The 17,967-nt window shown below is 43.8% G+C and overlaps 1 protein-coding gene across 2 annotated transcripts; it reads right to left on the bottom strand.

Moving 5' to 3' along the window:
• Positions 1 to 919: 919 nt before the first annotated feature.
• Positions 920 to 5,324, bottom strand: LOC119318689. 2 transcript variants are annotated; one of them, XM_037593274.1, is made up of 6 exons: positions 4,505 to 5,324; positions 4,208 to 4,347; positions 3,363 to 3,521; positions 2,913 to 3,209; positions 2,276 to 2,350; positions 920 to 2,179 (listed from the first exon to the last, which is right to left on the bottom strand). In XM_037593274.1, the coding sequence occupies exons 3-6, from the start codon at positions 3,396 to 3,398 to the stop codon at positions 2,138 to 2,140; spliced, it is 450 nt and encodes a 149-aa protein (XP_037449171.1). In that variant the 5' UTR covers positions 3,399 to 3,521; positions 4,208 to 4,347; positions 4,505 to 5,324; the 3' UTR covers positions 920 to 2,137. The 2 variants fall into 2 exon arrangements, with proteins under 2 accessions (XP_037449171.1, XP_037449177.1); XM_037593280.1 differs by having other exon boundaries at positions 2,913 to 3,261.
• Between the last annotated feature and the right edge of the window lie 12,643 nt (positions 5,325 to 17,967).

The raw sequence follows: 17,967 nt of genomic DNA on the forward strand, positions 1-17,967 counted from the left end.
TAGTTCCTTTTTCTTTTTCTTTCATTTCATTTTGCAAAACTTCCTTTCTTTTTCTTTTTCTTTTTTTTCATTTGCACTTTTCTTTTTCTTATCTTTCTTTTGCATTTTCCTTCCTTAAATTTGGTATGTCGTTGGAGCAATACCACGGTTACCCTCCGAATGATAATTAGTATAATATATATTACATCATTTGACCGCTATCGGCGGTATACAAAATAGCTAGACACACACAAACTTTGTGGGTTTGTTTGTCAGCTTGGGTGACAACGACGCTTTAGACTGATCTTCTTCCCTCTTTTGTTCGTTGTCGAATAATTGAGCCCATGGTCGTGACTTTTCTTTCTCCACGGATTACGATCTTTCATAGGTAATGTAGTCTACATTCTTCTTTTGACGTATGTTTCATCGTCATCAACATCATCTTCCCTCATCGGATCCACTACAAGAAATATGTAACTTGTGACCACCACTATTGGTCACTAAAAGGTCATGGTTTTTCATTTGCGACCTTTTTGTGACCAAAAACAGAAGGTCAAAAGCTGGCAGTCGTAAACTGACTATAGCGACCTTTCTTCTGGAATGGTCGAAGACGTTTATGGCCAAAATATGTCCACTGTAGCGTTTTGGTCACTAGCAACCTCCCCAGGCCACGTAGGCATCCTGCGTGGCAAGCTGATGTGGCACAAGATTCAGCCCGGTCCAATTCGGTTTTCTACATGGGCCTAGCCCAACAATTCGGCCTTTTAGTGTATTTTTTCCTATGAATTTTTTGTCAGCTTAATGGACCAAGCCCAACATTGCAACCTATTTATTTTGGGGCCATGTACTTTTTGTCTCAACAATTTCATTTTTTTTCTTTTTTTCTAAATTGGGTTCACTAGTCAGGTGGGTCCCCATTGTCAGGTTCTAGTACTGGGTCCTAGCTGTCAAGGCAATATTCTTCATTTTTTTTTCATGCAAATAAATACCTGGTATTTAAATTGGCACATAGAAAACACATGAAATACTTCAAATGTTATCAACCATCAAAGTGCTAGATCATATAACACACATACAATGTGATCAGCATCAAGTTTACAATCATATAAGAAGCTCCACAAGTGTACAATGAAGGATGACACATACAATCAGCATTACAACCTGAATTAGCATTACAACAAGTTCACAAATCAGCGTTATACTGCTCCTAGATCCATCATGCATTGCTTCTTCCAACTTCTTCATGCTGGAGCTCACAACGAAACATGAATAGAGACCACCATCTGCATGTTATAAAACAAAATGGTCAAGAACAAAATAAATTCCAACATGTTAACCTTTTGGCATAAATAACAATAGAACAATCAAAACGAGGCATAGTTAATAGTGAATACTAGTGAGGAACAACATCATAAAGATTAAAAATGGGGATGCCACAACTAGAAGGAGCAAGCTATTTTGTATTTGAGAAACGAAAAAAAAAGTGCATCAAGTATTTTTCAGAAGGTAATTGAACTTATGTGCATGCATTTAGACAAAAACAAGAGCTTGCACTGTATACATTAATTAGAACAGGATCGCAAGACACCTACACAAGCTAGAAGGACTCTTTCAATTTATTTTTTTAAAAGACATTTCAAACTTTTAACATGCGTAATCTTGAGTTTGACAAGTACACATTAATCTTAGCATAGCATCACTAGCTTTGTTGTTGTTTGCATATTATACGGGTAGTTGTCCGCCTAAACAAACACAAATGTGCAATGCTTGAGATACAGGTATGCAGGAACAGCACGCAATGCAATGATAGTCTGAGAGCACATAATATCTCTCGAAGTGATACGTCAACAATAGGTTGTGTATATGTACAACAGTAAATAATACGTACAACAATATCTGGAACACAGGTAGGAACTAGTATGGTTGCTTCCTGTTCATGAATGACAATCATTTGTGTGCGTACATCAAAAAGAAAACATCAGGACTCAATTCAATTCGTCTTACCCATATATAGCAACCAACAGACATCTAATATCATTGTATTAGCGCAAAAGAGAAGTCCAGAATTCCCAAAAGGTTGCATTCTCACAAAATTTCAGATTCGCCTAAGTGAGAATAATAGATGTCACCTGCACCTCGAGTCTTTACCCGCGAAGTGCTACAGGAAGCGTGCCTCCACCTCGTCCGACAGCTGAAGAACCTGCTCAAAATTCCATGGCATATACAAATATCAATTCATTCTGTTTGTGTCTTGGTAGGTATGAAACTTTTGTAAGAATTTGTAAGATGACATTACTTTGTCCGACGTGCTGAACGACGACCTCTGCACCTTCTGCGAGAAAAGGTCCGTTGCTCGCTGTTGCTCCGACACCTGAGAGAGCATTTACGTGTCAGTTGCGCACAGCAAATTACACATCAGTTTAATCATATGCATCAATTTTGTTACATGCTTTTCTTCAGAGTTGGGCTAGTCTGTTGCTACTACTGCAGTACTATCAGTGCACATCACCGTAGTCTACATCTGCAGTTGCCCATTCACTAGAACCACATAGATCACTAGCTGTGCTATTTGATATTAGTTGATAGTATTCCTTAATAATCATAACAAAAAATACATCTAATATCAAGTAGCATGGATGCACTAAACCCCGCCTCCAACCAGCTTGACCCTAAGCAGCAACTCAATCTCAAGCCTACATAGTACATGCATTGAGAAGTTCAACAAATATGTAAATGTGTTCATGTACTGTACTGGATAGCAATTAGCAGACAACTGAAGCCTGGTTATTATGTTACTTAGCCTGCTTATCATTCATTTATTTGTACAAGCTGGGATTCATCTTCTACGCACTAGGTAGCTCTCAGCTCTCTAGCAAACAACGAAATGTACTGTACTAGGTAGAAATTAGCAATCTGGTCCACCTCAATCTTACCTCCGGCTCTGTGTATAGCTGCTCAGCTCTTAGCTGCTGGCCTTCTATGTTGCACGTCTCTAGTCCCCAGTGCCAGGGTGCACACTTGCACACTGCCGTCCGCCGAGGAGACTGCTGCCGCTGGCCGTGGCGATTGGGCGTGGTGGCCGGCACCGGCGCAGAAGCAGCAGGGCGCAGGCACGCAGCCATTGGCAGCCTGCTGGGGAAGGATGCAGCGTCCATCGAGAAGTAGGACGCGGAGTTAACATGGCCAGTCAGGATGCTGATGAACTGCTGGTTATTGTTAGGCACATTGATCTGCATACAGAACATCATATCATGAACGACATCAACTCATCAAGCGACATTGCTGCAATTACAAAAAAGAGGAGTTGCAATCACGGATCTAAACTCGAAATGCCGGGAGGGAGGAAGATAGGGGGCGCTGTGAGGAGGAGTGGAGGGACTGACCTCATTGTCCTCTACTAGGTTGTTTAATTCTCGCATTGCCTAGTGTAAGCAGTTTGCACAGCAATAGACACCAATGCCATGACTCACAGAGAGACCAACTCCATTGAGTTGAAGAGCTCCGGCGGGATCTCGGTCAGATTCCAGAATCCAGTGACGTTCCTGCATGATCAAGGTCAATTGAACAGCCGCTAGTAAGATGACTTGATAGATACACACGTGTAGGGAATCTGCCAAAATCGAGGCCAATTGAACTACCAAAACATCCTATATTTAGGAACAGAGGGATCAATATCAATATCTGCACATGGCTACAGCTTATAAAATATGCAGAATGACTACAAGAATTGTTCGTGGAACACCTTGTGGAGCAGCTAAATTTTCAACAGTCAACTAGCCAAATATTTGGGAATTTGAACTTCGATTGAATTGCATATGACATCAAAGTAAATAGCAGAGGCAAGCTGTGGACCATAGAAGGTTTAGAGAAGGTGAATTTTCAGTGTGTGCAGTCACACGTCATCTGACATTGAATGGAGAACTAGATCATCATAACATTATTGTGCAATTGGCATCACAGAGGAATTATTCGGCACCATATAAGTATCACCACATGTTAAGACGACATATGCAAGTGGAGGAGCACTGCAACTCAGTGGAGGCTCACGGCACTGCAATTTACTTCCCGTCAGAAGTCTAGTAGGCAAATGAATATTCAGTATGAAACTCTGAATTAGTTCTCTAGAAATGCAGACATTCAGGGACTCAGCTACGATGGCACACGTAAAAAATTCCTCCATGAGATTTGAGAGTGGAGAGGAGGAAGGGAAGGCGCACATATATAGTACCTGATTTTGTCATGCCGACGCCCTGTCGATGATGGAGAGCGTCTTGTTGGGCTTATCGGGGATGAGGCGGATGAAGAGCTCCGGCTGGCGTCGAGCTTGCTCTTGTCCGTCAGGCTCTCGAGCCGGATCTTGTCAAGCGCCTGCAAGCAAAGAAGAGCAGCATTCGCGTGTGAGCAAATCGAGCCACCAATCAATCATCTCTGACTCTGACGACGAACGAACAAACAAGGCAGAGAGAGAAGCAGAGGAAAAAGAGGAAGGAAGGAAGGAAGGAAGGAAGGAAGGAAGAGGGACTACATCTGACGAGTTGGAGATGAGCTCGCGGAGGAAGATCTCCTTGTTGGAGTAGAAGGTGTTGTTGATGAGCGAGAGCCGCCGCCCATCTGCACGTTCGTGGCCATGGCCTTCCGCTGCTGCTACTTGTCGAAGGAAACTTTGGGGAAGATGGGTGGATGGATGGGCTCCGCCACGCCCGCGACCTACGCCGTCGACCTACGCCGCGCGCTCCACCGCGGCCTCGGTGTCCGCGTAGTAGAGGAAGCAGAAGCCGGCGTTGCGCTCAGGATCGTCGTGGGCGCGCACGAGCTCCACCTTGTCGAGCTCGGCCATGAGCCCAACTACCCCATCCCCCACGACGACATGGTCAAGTCGAGCGAAGGTGGAGGGCCTGGTGGAGAAGGGAGCGAGGGGCTCGGGCTGGCGGAGGGCCTGGTGGAGGGTGGGGCGTCGTAAGGAGAAGACGACAGGGAGGAAGGGGACGGGATCGAGAGGAGCGGGTGGGGAAGGGAGGGGGTCGGAGTGGCGATGCTCCGCCAGATGCCGACTGGAGCAGGAGCATCGGGGTCGATGGAGAGCAGCAGGAGCCGAGGTTGTGTGTGCGCGGGCAGTAGAGGGGCTCGCCGGTGGCTCACCGAGGGAGAGATCTAGGAGGGGATGGGGAGGGAGGTGGCGGCGCGATCTGGAAGGCGAGGAGGAGCGGGTGGTGGCGTGCGGGCGCTGGCTGTGGGATCGGCTAAATTGGGGTGGCGGCTGCGAGGAGTGCATCTGAATCGGGAGAGAGAGGGGAGAGGAGTGGAGTTAGGGTTTGGGTGCGGCGGCGAGAGAGGGGACGAGGGAGGAGTGGAGTTAGGGTTTGGGTGCGGCGGCGAGAGAGTGGGGTATCTCTTTTTTTTTCTGTACATAGATGGATGGATGGATGTGGAATGGAGAGATGGATGGATGGATGTGCGCCACGTCATTGATCCGTGGGACGAGTTGTGATTGGTTCGGAAAATCAGTGATTTAAAATAGTTTTCAAGTACTCAAAATAGAGGGATTTTGTGAAGCAGCTATCAAAAATATTTTCTAGAAGGGCACCACACAAATTTTCACTAAGTTGGATCGCATTTTATGGATGAGGACCAATTTGCATGCATTTCCGACATTTCTAGCTATTTTTCATTATTTTTCGAGTGCCCAAATGAGTTTTTTTTAAGGACCTACAATATATTTGTTGCAAAATTGGACCAAATCAATTTTCTAAAATAATATGACATATTTAATGCACAATTGACTAAATGGTTGGGTGTCAACAGTTTTTATCCACCACTCGTGAAAAAGACAAATTTCCGTTGATTCAGCTGGAAGCGGGTCAAATTTGAACTGTAGCTACCTCGAAGTTTGCTCTTTATTTTTCCCAAAAATCATTTCTAGGTACATAAGTATCTATTTAATCAGAGAAACACCAAAAAAATTCCAAGATTCAACCACTAGCTAGGAACGGTCATTCCCGCTGTTTTCACCGCATTTTGAAACAGGCATAAAAAATTCAAAAAAAATCAAAAAATTGGAAAACCATCGCATTGCGTCATTATATGTGACCAAGTTACCAGGAAAAATTATAAACTTGTAATACGGTAATTATTTTAAAAAAGTGTTCATGGAAACGAGCTATCAAGTGTGAAGATTCATGGCTTTCAAGCCAAATGATCAATCTTATGGCCACATTCATGGCATAGTTTGTTCAATTGATCTCATATTGTGCACAAGGGTGCATCTTGGAATTCCAAACAATGTTGCCTAAGGAAGTTTTCATTTTCTTTGCACGGAAAATTCATTTTTCATTTTCCAAGTGCCCAAAAGGAGGTTTTTTTGTGAAGGAACTACCAAATAATTGTTGCAAAAATGAACTAAATCAATTTTATAAAATAATAGGCCATATATAATGCACAATTGACAAAATGGTTGGGTGAAAAAAGTTTTGATCCACCTCCAGTGAAAAAGACAAATTGCCGTCGATTTAGTTGGAAATGGGTCAAATTTGAACTGTAGCTGCCTCATAGTTTGCTCTTTATTTTTTCCAAAAATCATTTCTAGGTACATAAGTATCTATTTAATCATAGAAACACCAAAAAAAATCCAAGATTCAACCACTAGCTAGGAACGGTCAAGCCCGTCGTTTTGACCGCATTTTGAAACGGACATAAAAAATTCGAAAAAATCAAAAAATTGTAAATCCTTGGCATTGTGTCATTATATGTGACCAAGTTTCCAGAAAAAATAATAAATATATAATACGGTAATTATTTTAAAAAGTGTTCTCAGAAATGAGCTATCATGCGTGAAGATTCATGGCTTTCAAGCCAAATGATCAATCTTATGGCCACATTCATGGCATAGTTTGTTCAAATGATCTCATATTATGCACAAGGGTACAACTTGGAATTCCAAACAATGTTGCCTAAGGAAGTTTTCATTTTCTTTGCACAGAAAATTCATTTTTCATTTTCCAAGTGCCCAAAAGCAGGTTTTTTTGTGAAGGAACTACCAAATAATTGTTGCAAAAATGGACCAAATCAATTTTATAAAATACTAGGCCATATATAATGCACAATTGACAAAATGGTTGGGTGAATTTGTTTTTCATCCACCTCTGGTGAAAAAGACAAATTGTCGTCGATTCAGTTGGAAACGGGTCAAATTTGAACTGCATCTGCCTCATAGTTTGCTCTTTATTTTTTTCAAAAATCATTTCTAGGTAAATAAGTATCTATTTAATCAGAAATACATGGTTTGATGGCGAGACATCAAGGTTTGGACGGTGGCCGAGGGCCCCAACTCTAGAGCGCGTAAGCTCGCATGCCCGCCGCATGGTCACCGCGTGATCGTGGCGTTGCCATGTGTTCTGGGCGGCCTAGGCATGTCTAGTGGGTTGGGCACTCCCCAGGTAGGTGCTAGGAAGAAAATCACAACATAAGATTCTCATGAGGAGACCGATCGATGCTCAAACATGAATAAGCAGCCAAGTGTTTGATTTGCGGTACGGGAAATGCACATGGCTAATGGGGGTGAGTTTTGGCTGAGGATGATCAGTTACTAAGAAGACCGTCTTCACAAATTTTCACCTCAAAAGGAGGATCCTAGGTGGTACTTGCTTTACAAAGTACCACACTGGACATAAATACGAATGTTGAAGCTGGGCTCAAAATAATGAACGGATTGAGCTGGCATTTGGTGGAGGATGGTTATTTGGGCATAGGAAAGCACTGTAGAAAATATATACCATTTGGACATGCCCAAGTGGTACTTCCTTCACAAAGTGCTGCTCTGAACAGAATAGGAAAATGAATATTTTCGAATTATTTTTGAACTAGGCAAGGAATCTTTTTGACATATTTGATAAAGATATGATCCAAAACATTTATGAGAATTTTTTGGGAATTTTTGAAATAATAGAAATATAGGTTGCTTCACAACCTAGGGCAAAAACTGCCACATGGACATGACACATAGGCAAAACTGATGAGATGGCGCCTAGTCATCACAACCCACCACAATCTACAAGGCTATGACCATCTATATTGGTCATTAACAACTAGAAATTAGGCAGTGGACTAGCACTGTTTGCTTTATGACCATTTCGTGTAAGGAAATTACGACCTTTCTGACCAGAATGGTCGCAATGGTTTAGGCTTTGGAGCCCCCCGAACAGCTTTTGACCAATTGGTCTGAAATGGTCATAGATCTATGACCAATTCTTCCAGGGTCACTGACAAAAGGTCACTAGTTGACATATTTCTTGTACTGATCACCGTACTGGTCCTAGTCCTCCTCGTTGGCGACTCCATCCATTTCGGCGATGCTCCTTTTGCTTCTCCTCACGACAATACGGCCGGGATTGATCGGATCAGTTATGAAGAAACATTGTGTAACGTGTTTAGCGTGTACCCATGGCTCATTTTTGGCGATGGCGTTGACGGTACCACTATCGGAGTCGGGTATACACATGGTAGTGAAATGTCGGTTTTCTCTCTGTACATTCTTAGCCCATCTGACACGAAACATCGTCGCGATATGCAATCCAGAGTAGTTATGCTCCCATATCTCTTCGATCCTTTGTAATAACTTTCAATTCCATTCCCGGTCATGGCTTCCATCGTCACCCCTGAGTTTTGGTCATCACTATTTATATCTTTCTCCTCCGTGTAGAACCTGTATTCGTTGATATCGTATGCTTGATAAGTCGCGAAGTTGGTCGAGGAGCCATGTGCTAAGGCGTATATGAGCGTTCCGTTCAGACAACCCTCTTCCTGGGGATTAGCCAGAACTCGCTCTTTGAACCAACGCACGAAAGTGGAGTTGTGCTCTCTAATAACTTTAGTGTCCGTCCTGTGCATCCCACTGTCACGGTACTTCTTTGCGATGGTCCCTTTGTGCAGTGTCACGGAATCTTCTAGCACATCTAGGTGTTGTAGCACTACTAAGTTTGCCGTGTCAAGATCGTTTTGTCGGCCCGAGCGTAACACATTCACATCCCTATGACCGTTGGTGTGACCTTCACCTTCGAGCCTTCCACAGTGCTTGTTGACGGGAAAACCAACAACAGGGGCAAAGAAGAGGGCGAGGGAGGGGGCTTCTAATGGAGGGGTGGTGGAGGGGCAAAGAAGAGGGGGAAGGAGGGCTCTAATGGAGGGGTGGTGGAGGGGGAGCATCGAAAGGAACAAGCAAGGTGCAGGAAAGGGGGAGAAATGAAGGGGGGAGAAGAGAGGGGAGGAAGAAGGGGAAATGTGGTAGGTGGCTGGCGGGCATAGCAGTAGCGCGGGTCACCTACACATGCTACTGCTATGGCAGATTGCAAAATTTCTACGGCTAGTGTTGCACTACTTATAGCGCCGGCCAGAAACACACTCTACTGGTAAAATTTTATACATAGAAAAATTAGCAGTAGCGCACTTAGATAAACAGGTGCTATAGATCCTAAACTAGCAGTAGCGCAGGTTGGACAACATGTGCTGCTGCTATTTTTTGACCAGGGAGTGTGGTGTGTTACACTTAGCAGTAGTGTGGCTCTAGGTAACAAGTGCTACTGCTAACTGATACCAATAGCGCTCTTTATAGCTAGCGCTACTACTAACTACTAGTAGCATGGGGTTATAAACAAACGCTACTGGTAACTTTCTATCAATAAGCATTTTCCTAGTAGTGAATTAAAGTTCGTCAATCAAGTAAAGGAGAAAAATGTAAAATAGCATGCAAGAAAGAACTGAGTCCAACAAAAAGTACTGTAGAATTATCGCAGTTAACTGATTCACCATACATATGTCACATCTGCTACCAAAAATGAGTGTCTTCGCTACTCACTGCATTTGGAAAGTATTCATTGCTCACTGCACGTGCAAAGCTAGCTACCATGTGATGGGAGTTTCCAAGGTGCATCCATCAATCATTGTGCACAATCCATGGGAGTTTCGACACCCATCATTTTATTCCAGCATAACAATACAACACCTTATTAAGCCGAGCTTCAGTAAGCTACATAGTTCGTAAAATTCTACAAAATCCCATACAACAGCTCAAACTAATCACCAAGAATTTCTTACACGGGGGTTACGAGAATGTAAAATCGGGTGTCAAACCCCCGGGAAACATTATACATCGAGCAATATATATTCACTCTCCCTCAATTTATGCAACCCAGAACAACATGGCGGAGTGTTGGTTGTTCATAGATCACAGATACATTTGCCACTGATGAATTCTAACACTTGCATGACTCCCTGGTGAAGCGCCATCGTCACTGAAATTAGGTTTTGCAGAAACTCCTCGGCTGTTGGCTTCTCCCTGTCAACAATGGCAGTCACAACGTTGACAAAGATAGCGGGTGTCGAGAACAACTCAGCAACATATTCCATTGCTTCTCCTTGGAATGAGAAACCGAAGCCAAGAAAAAACAAGTCTTAGGTCTATAAACTACATTTGCTCATCCTCGTCGTCCACTGGAGTCGTCAAATTCATGGCTGCTGGTGAAGTGATGATCTCCATACCCACCTGATTGCCCACCTGTTCTGCAATCTCTTCCTGTGCGATGATCTCCAGACCCCCTAGTAACTGTCCTCTTCTAAATCCTCCTCCCACTCCTTCTCAGAATTGTATTCTTCCGTCCTCCTCGTCAGAACCCTCCTCCTCGTCAGAATCCTCTTATCGTCATCCTCCTCACCGTCTGCATCCTCTTCTTCCAGTTCCTCGTCGATGACTTCAAGAATACGCAAACTCAGTGGCCCTTCCGCCTTTGGATTCAACGATGAGAGGTGGAAGCGGTACTTGTAGCAGTGTGCTCGCCGTCAAGGATCTGGTGACTCCATCGCCTCTGCCATAGCCCAGAGGAGAATCTTCATTGAGATTTCCCTCTTGTCTCCAGGAACCATCCGCTTCAGCTCATCCTTTGTCATGTCCAAGGTAGAGACAGGGGTTGCCCCATAGCGGAATTGACCGGTGGTAGTTGGTCGAAGCTCCAATGGGTAGCCACTCCCTTCTTAGGGAACTGTATGTGAGACTTCTGTATCATACGGCTCTGTCCTGAGCTTCCGTCATCAGCCCTTCTCATTAGGCCACTATGCTTGTCTTTTCCGCCTTGACTCTCGAATCTGCTTGCGTAGCGGGAGATGCCCGCCCGTCGTTTAGACCTGCTTCCTGCCCGGGCCAACGTGTGCATGACGAGAGCGTTCATACTCAGAAACCATGAGCATAGTTCCTTGCACTTCGCCATCAGCTTCTCGTCTCTGGTGCAACACTCTTCCATCGCCCTCTTCCATCCAGGAACTGCTAGCCATCAATAAAAAACAAAAATTGCAAAACAAATAATTAACAAGGAACTATAATTGTTTTTATGAAATAATCATAATTTCTAGGATTTTGTATTTCCAAACTAGCATCCACGAGTCCCAATTGCACAAACCCAATCCTAAATAAATATCGATACAAAATTCAATTGCTCAATTGCCCATTCGATCTACTGATAAAAGAATCCTAATTGCTACGGTTTCGACTAGAAATGTATCGGCCGCCCAACTATCATTCATGGTTCATGTAGATGTGCCAAAGGGATGGGCCATAGCACCCAGTCACTTCTCCATCGGAGCTCAGGCGAACGGTCGGAGTGGGTGGCGGGGGTGCTAGGGCCACGGCCGCGGTGGCTGCGTGGGCTGTGTCGGGAATGCAGCTTGTCGCTTGCGTCGGGATAATATAGGAAAAAGAAAGTGATTGCTCATGTTGCCCAGGTGCCACTTGTCATGGGCAGTCACAACCACGGCCCACCTATCATACGCGGCCCACATGTCCGAAGATCTTCGTCCCCACATGTCAGTAACTGAACAGGTAACGGCCAACTACTTTGACCCCACGGCAAGGCTCCGTTTTGGCTTTTGCGAGGATGCGATGAGTAGTGGATGGGAAAAGTGAGGAAAGTTAGATGCATTGGGCAAAACTGAGCACAACTGAGTAACCAGGGGCACAGAAATATAATTCCCTTTTTGAAAATTTGAAGAACTTTTGAAAATCTGAACATTTTTTGGTATTCTGAACATTTTTTAAAACACGATGTCGCTCGCTTCGCTCATGCATGCTGACCAGCGAATGGCTGCTGGGGTGTTCTCTCTTCGTGCATGCTACAAGGGTATTTGGGTTGAGCTCGTGCATGCTGACAAGGCCCCGTGCGGGCTATCAAACACTCAAAAGTGGGTCAAGATGAGAACTTTTGAGCTCATGCATCCCCCATGCACTCACACCCTTCACATTGAACACCATGTCTTCTGCAATTGTGAAGTGCTCCCTTCCCAACATCTCTTATTCTCAAACTAACCAACCTTTTCATCTTCCCATTATTACGCAATTCTTTTTCTAATGGAGTGTGTATGAGAGGTCTTGAACTTCCGTGAACTTAGAGCATAGAGAGAATGCAGTCATAAAGTGGTGGTGCATAAATCCTTAGTCCTGCAGATGTGGTTGGTGAGGCCATTTATCTCATATTAATTTCACGAGATATTTTACTCGGAAAGGTCTTATCTATCTCCCATGCATGTGATTGGACAACATGGAGAGAGAGAGAGAGAGAGAGAGAGAGAGAGAGAGAGAGAGAGAGAGAGAGAGAGAGAGAGAGAGGGTGGATTATCTGTCTACATGATTCAAAATACACATGAATATAGAATTGCGAGGATCTAATGTAATGCCTGTTGAGTCTTACAGAACTTGAATTTAGATGGAGGCTATTTGACTGCATCCTAGAAACCCAAGCATTCTGTCCATGATGGTTGAGTGGATGAAATCTGCAAAGCGAACAATTCCCATAAAGAATATTTCTAAGGATTTTGATCATTGATTATCATGAAAATTCTTTGCATCAAACACCTCGTGATAATGGATGTGCAACCAAATTAGTGGATGATGCACCATGCGATTCATTTTCTTAGGCACAACTAAAAAAATACTGTACCTAGTTAGAGCTAAAAAGGACAAGAGGAAGTAGATCATTAACCTCTAAAAAATGTGCACTTTCCATCTAAAAAGAATCTCCTCTTTTTTGTAAAGCATAGTAGTTACTTGGCACATTTCCTTGAACCAATCTATTGAATTGTTTTCAGATTTCCAAAATATTTTAGTAATCTAAATGGAAAATTACATGATGCCGGAGTGTGTCAGTTAGATAAATTAGAAGATAATTATGAACTGAATATTCCCATGTCCTGAACTTACTATAGCAAATATGCTACTCTTCGGAGTCATAAATCAGTCACATGATAGTGGTTCACACCGGTTGTCACCCGCAAGGCCACATGTTGTGACTGGAACCCATTTGGCCTCGCCAATCTCTTCCATGTTATTAGCAATATGAAGGGGAGGATGCTAGAATGGCTTGATTAGGAGTTGGCACCATGTCTTGGGCATTATGGAACGCACGCACTAAAGCGCTATTTAGGGCATCGTCTTCAAGCTGACCTTATCTCTAAGATTATGAAATTATTGCAGCTTTTGAGAGCTCTAGGGATACAATGGGACCGTGCGAGGCTTGACACGATCATCACCAACCTTAACACCATGTGTACCCAACTCCGTGGGCCATTAAGGACACATACTACAAGCTAGGGTGGCTTTGGCCCTTGGGTGCTACTTCTTCATCTTCGTGTTTTCGTGGTGTCAGCGCCACACATCTGCATTGGGTTCCACGCTGCGTCACGAGATGGGCCAGTGTTATCCTTGTATCAAACTCTCTTTCCTATTTGCTTGCTAGGCATCTTTTTTCCCCAGAAAGCTGTGGACCTATTCAGCTCTAATAATGACAGTACAACGGAAACCAAAAATAATAAAAATTACATCCAGATTCACATACCACATAGCGGCGACTACAAGCACTGAAGCGAGGTAAAGGCGCGCTGCTGTCATCGCCCCTCCCTAGTCAGAGCTAGGCACAACTTGTTGTAGTAGACAAACGGGAAGCCATCATGCTAAGGCCCCATTGGACGAACACACCATATCAGCAACCGCCGTCAATGAAGAGAAGCTTAGATTGGAAGGATCCAACCTGAAGACACATAAATAAAGACGAACAGAGAACAGATCCGAATGGATCAACCAAAGACAACCACTGGTAAAATCCCGCGAGAACCGCTGGAGAAACACCTCCACACGCCCTTCGATGATACTAGACACACTATCAGGACGGGGCTAGACGGGGAGAATCTTATTCCATCTTCAAGAAGCCCCCACCGTCTCGTCTTCTTAAATAGAACACAAACCCTAACAAAACTTACTCATTTCTCGTGTATGCCTAAAAATATAAGAGCCTTATTCCAAGGAAGGGGAATATCCTCTTATCAGAAAAATAAACATTCCAAGATTAGGCTTACTGATCTGACCAACAAGGAAGTCGAGTGCTCAGCAGAAATAGCAGGCTTATAGTGTTTGTGGTGTGTACTAGACCAGAAAGGGGGAAAGGGCGACGGGGCAGAAGCGGATCTAATTTTGACTTTGGATGGTTATTTTTCAGGAAGTTCCCTACTTTCACTTTCCAAAGATGAAATCTTGCATGGAATAATTCTCTAACAGTGGATTAACATGCTGTGGCTTACATCCATTTCGTCAAACAGAAGCTTGAACTCTCGATGTCAGACAAGATCGGAGCACAGAAGGCAGCAGTGCCGAAAGGGAATGGAGAATGTCGCACCGGCGGCCTGTCTGGGCGTGGTGCGGAGGGCGGGGAAGAGGACAACCATGCGACGGTGTCGGCAGGAGCATGGCTGGTTAGTGAGAGCACATTGCCTCGAACCTCAATCATACGTGATGGTCAGATGCGGCATGCTGGCGCTAAAGCATTCCTGGATGAAATTTCAGCTGTGTTGACATGCTACCTAGCGTTGATCCCCTTCACGATGTCTCTCATTCCCACCTCATGTACATTTTCTTTCTTCTCGCACTCTTTTTGATCACGACCAGATTATGAGAGGGGGATGATGAACCTTGATGACACTCATGGTCATGGATGCAAGACATATCACGTCGAGAAAATTTTGTGCACCTGGGCACACTACTTGAGAACGGCTTATAACTGACACTGAACCACTGGCAGGTTGATGAAAACCACCAACGATATGTCTCAAGTGAGGCATCACCCACAGTGTGTCATTTGTGCAACGTCTCAGTCTGGCGTTTTATTTGCCGCTACTGTTCAAGAAAACATTTTGGACCCCACCTCCACGTCCATATCCACCACCTAGCCACCGTGCAGCACTCATGTGATTTTTATTAATGTCTTGCACGGTTATACTGAAGGAACCTTCATAGTTTTCACCTAGAGAACATTATAAATTTCAAAATAAGTAAACAACGACATAAAAGGGGAAGGAAATGAAAGCCAAACAACACCTAATCTGCATATGCAAACTATTTGAGCTTGGGTTTTCCCCTAACTCATTTGTAAGTCCTATTGGGCCTAAGGGATCTCTCAAACTTACAAAGCTCAGTGAGCCACCTCAACCAGCTTCATCTTCTTATTCTCAAAAAATAAACCAGCTTCATCTACTATGAGAAGTTTTATGGTTCTCTGGTACTCCACCTAGGTGGTAAGGGTATTAGTTAAATCTAGCCCATGATACATAGTGGTATATTAGATCATTAGCCATCTTGTCCTTCATCCCAGAAAACCGTAGAACATTACAAACTTATGTTTATGAAACTTTGTAAAAATAAGTATCAATACTAGGGAAACCCCTATAGGTAGACTAATAACAACATCGCGTGGTAATTGTCAATCACTATTGTTAAATAGTAGTAACACGGGCTAGAATCACACGCTATTGGTACAATTTAGTAGTAGCGCGGGCGAGCGCACCCCGCACAACGGCTAAGGGGGGCCCACGATACCCCAGAGTCGAGCCATAGTAGCAGCCCCTGGTACAAAGCTCGTGCTACAACTAAACTGATAGCAACAGTGGGCGGTCCATACCCCTCGCTGCTACTACGGTCAAACAGGGCCATCAGGTGGGCCCCACTTAGCACCAGCGTAGTTCATAAGGCCCTTGCCCCGCGTTGCTGCTAACGTGAACTTATCCTCCCTCCGCCTCATTCTCCATCTCCTCACACTCTCTCTCCCTCTCTCACAATCACGACCGTCCTCCTCACGCAGTCGCTGCATTGCCGCCGTCCCTCGAGCCTTGGCACTCTTCGCAAGCTCCTCCCTTCCCTCGTCGTCGTCCAAGCCCCAGTGGCCCTGCCTCGCAGTTGCCCGAGTGCCGATGTCGACGCCGCACCCACACTCGACACCGACCTCCTCCACGCCTCGGTCGCTCCGACCTCTTCCTCCTCCACGCCTCTGCCGACGCCCAAGGTGGCCATGCATACACTGACCCCCATGAATCTCCTCCCCTCTCCTTAAGTTTGCTTAGGGTACGTTCTCTTCATTTTTGCTTGCGTGCTCCCAGATTTTGCTAGGGTAGTTATTGAATGGATGAATTCTAGCAAAATCAATCCAAATTTGAAAATTACGGTTCATCCAAAATTGGGGGATCAATATTAATTAACCAAACATAATTGTAAGCTTTAATTCTTAACAGAGGATTGTAACTGAAACTATATAAAGTTAAGTTAAGAGAATGCCAAAAAAATTCAGGTAAGACAACATCAAAATAATTCAGTTAAGACAATGTCAAAAAAATTCAGTTAACTCATTATCATTTTTTTAGTAAATGTTAGTAAATGTCATGTACTTGTTAATCTTAACGTGCTATTCAGAATTTGTAGCAAGTGTATGCGAGGATCATGGTATATTTTCAAATATATTTCAACAGTCGAACTCGAACTTAGGTAAGAGAGAGAGAGAGAGAGAGAGAAGAAAATAGGTAAAAATAATTTATATACACTACAAGAAATATGCCAACTTGTGACCACCACTATTGGTCACTGAAAGGTCATGGTTTTTCATTTGTGACCTTTTTGTGACCAAAAACAGAAGGTCAAAAGCTGGCGGTTGTAAACTGACTATAGCGACCTTTCTTCTGGAATGGTCTTAGACGTTTATGACCAAAATATGTCCACTGCGGCGTTTTGGTCACTAGCAACCTCCCCAGGCCACGTAGGCATCCAGCGTGGCAAGCTGATGTGGCACAAGATTCAGCCCGGTCCAATTCGGTTTTCTACATGGGCCAAGCCCATTAATTCGGCCTTTTTACTATATATTTTTTCTGTTAATTTTCTTTAGTAATATGGGCCTGGCCCAACAATTTGGCCTTTTGCAGATCATTTCATTAAGCCTGTTTTTCTGGTTTTCAGAAATGAACAATATTCTGATCCGCTATAGCTTGGGCCGCAGCCTTTTTAGAGCCCAAATGTTATTTTGTCAAATAGAACATTTGGGCTATTTCATTCACGGATTTAAATTTACACATTTGAACAGCAAAAAATCAATAAATATCTCAACTAACTGGTTAAATCCAGAAATCATCCAGCCAAATACTCACAAGAGAACATACACGTTTACACGTCCAACAAATGCACATACAATCAAAAACAGAGATACACAAGCACTACTGATGTTGTTCATCTTCAAGCAACTTATACAAGTGCACATACAATTAAACAAGTACATCAGTAGAGATACGTCAACTAAAACTGTGGCGCGCATCTCCAAGTTTCTTCATCTTCTGTCACAGCAGCAGCAGCCCCGACACAGCAGCAGCAGCCCCGGCGACATTAGATCCTGATCTAGATAAACTATTAGTGAAATACACTGGAAGTAAATAATAATCTTTCAAGAGACCAAATGCCCCAGTTCAGTAAACACTAAGCATGGCATAACAAAACTTCCAACAAATTGAATGCAACAGATTAACCTCTGTAAAGAAATATAAGAGCGTTAAGATCACTAAAGTACTGATCTAGATGCCCTTATATTTCTTTACAGCGGGAGTAGTAAACAGCAGCAGCAGCACTTGAACCAAGAATGTCCAGGAAGAAAA

This window comes from Triticum dicoccoides, chromosome 1B (genome assembly GCF_002162155.2).
Source record: "Triticum dicoccoides isolate Atlit2015 ecotype Zavitan chromosome 1B, WEW_v2.0, whole genome shotgun sequence".
In the NCBI taxonomy this organism is placed as follows: domain Eukaryota; kingdom Viridiplantae; phylum Streptophyta; class Magnoliopsida; order Poales; family Poaceae; genus Triticum; species Triticum dicoccoides.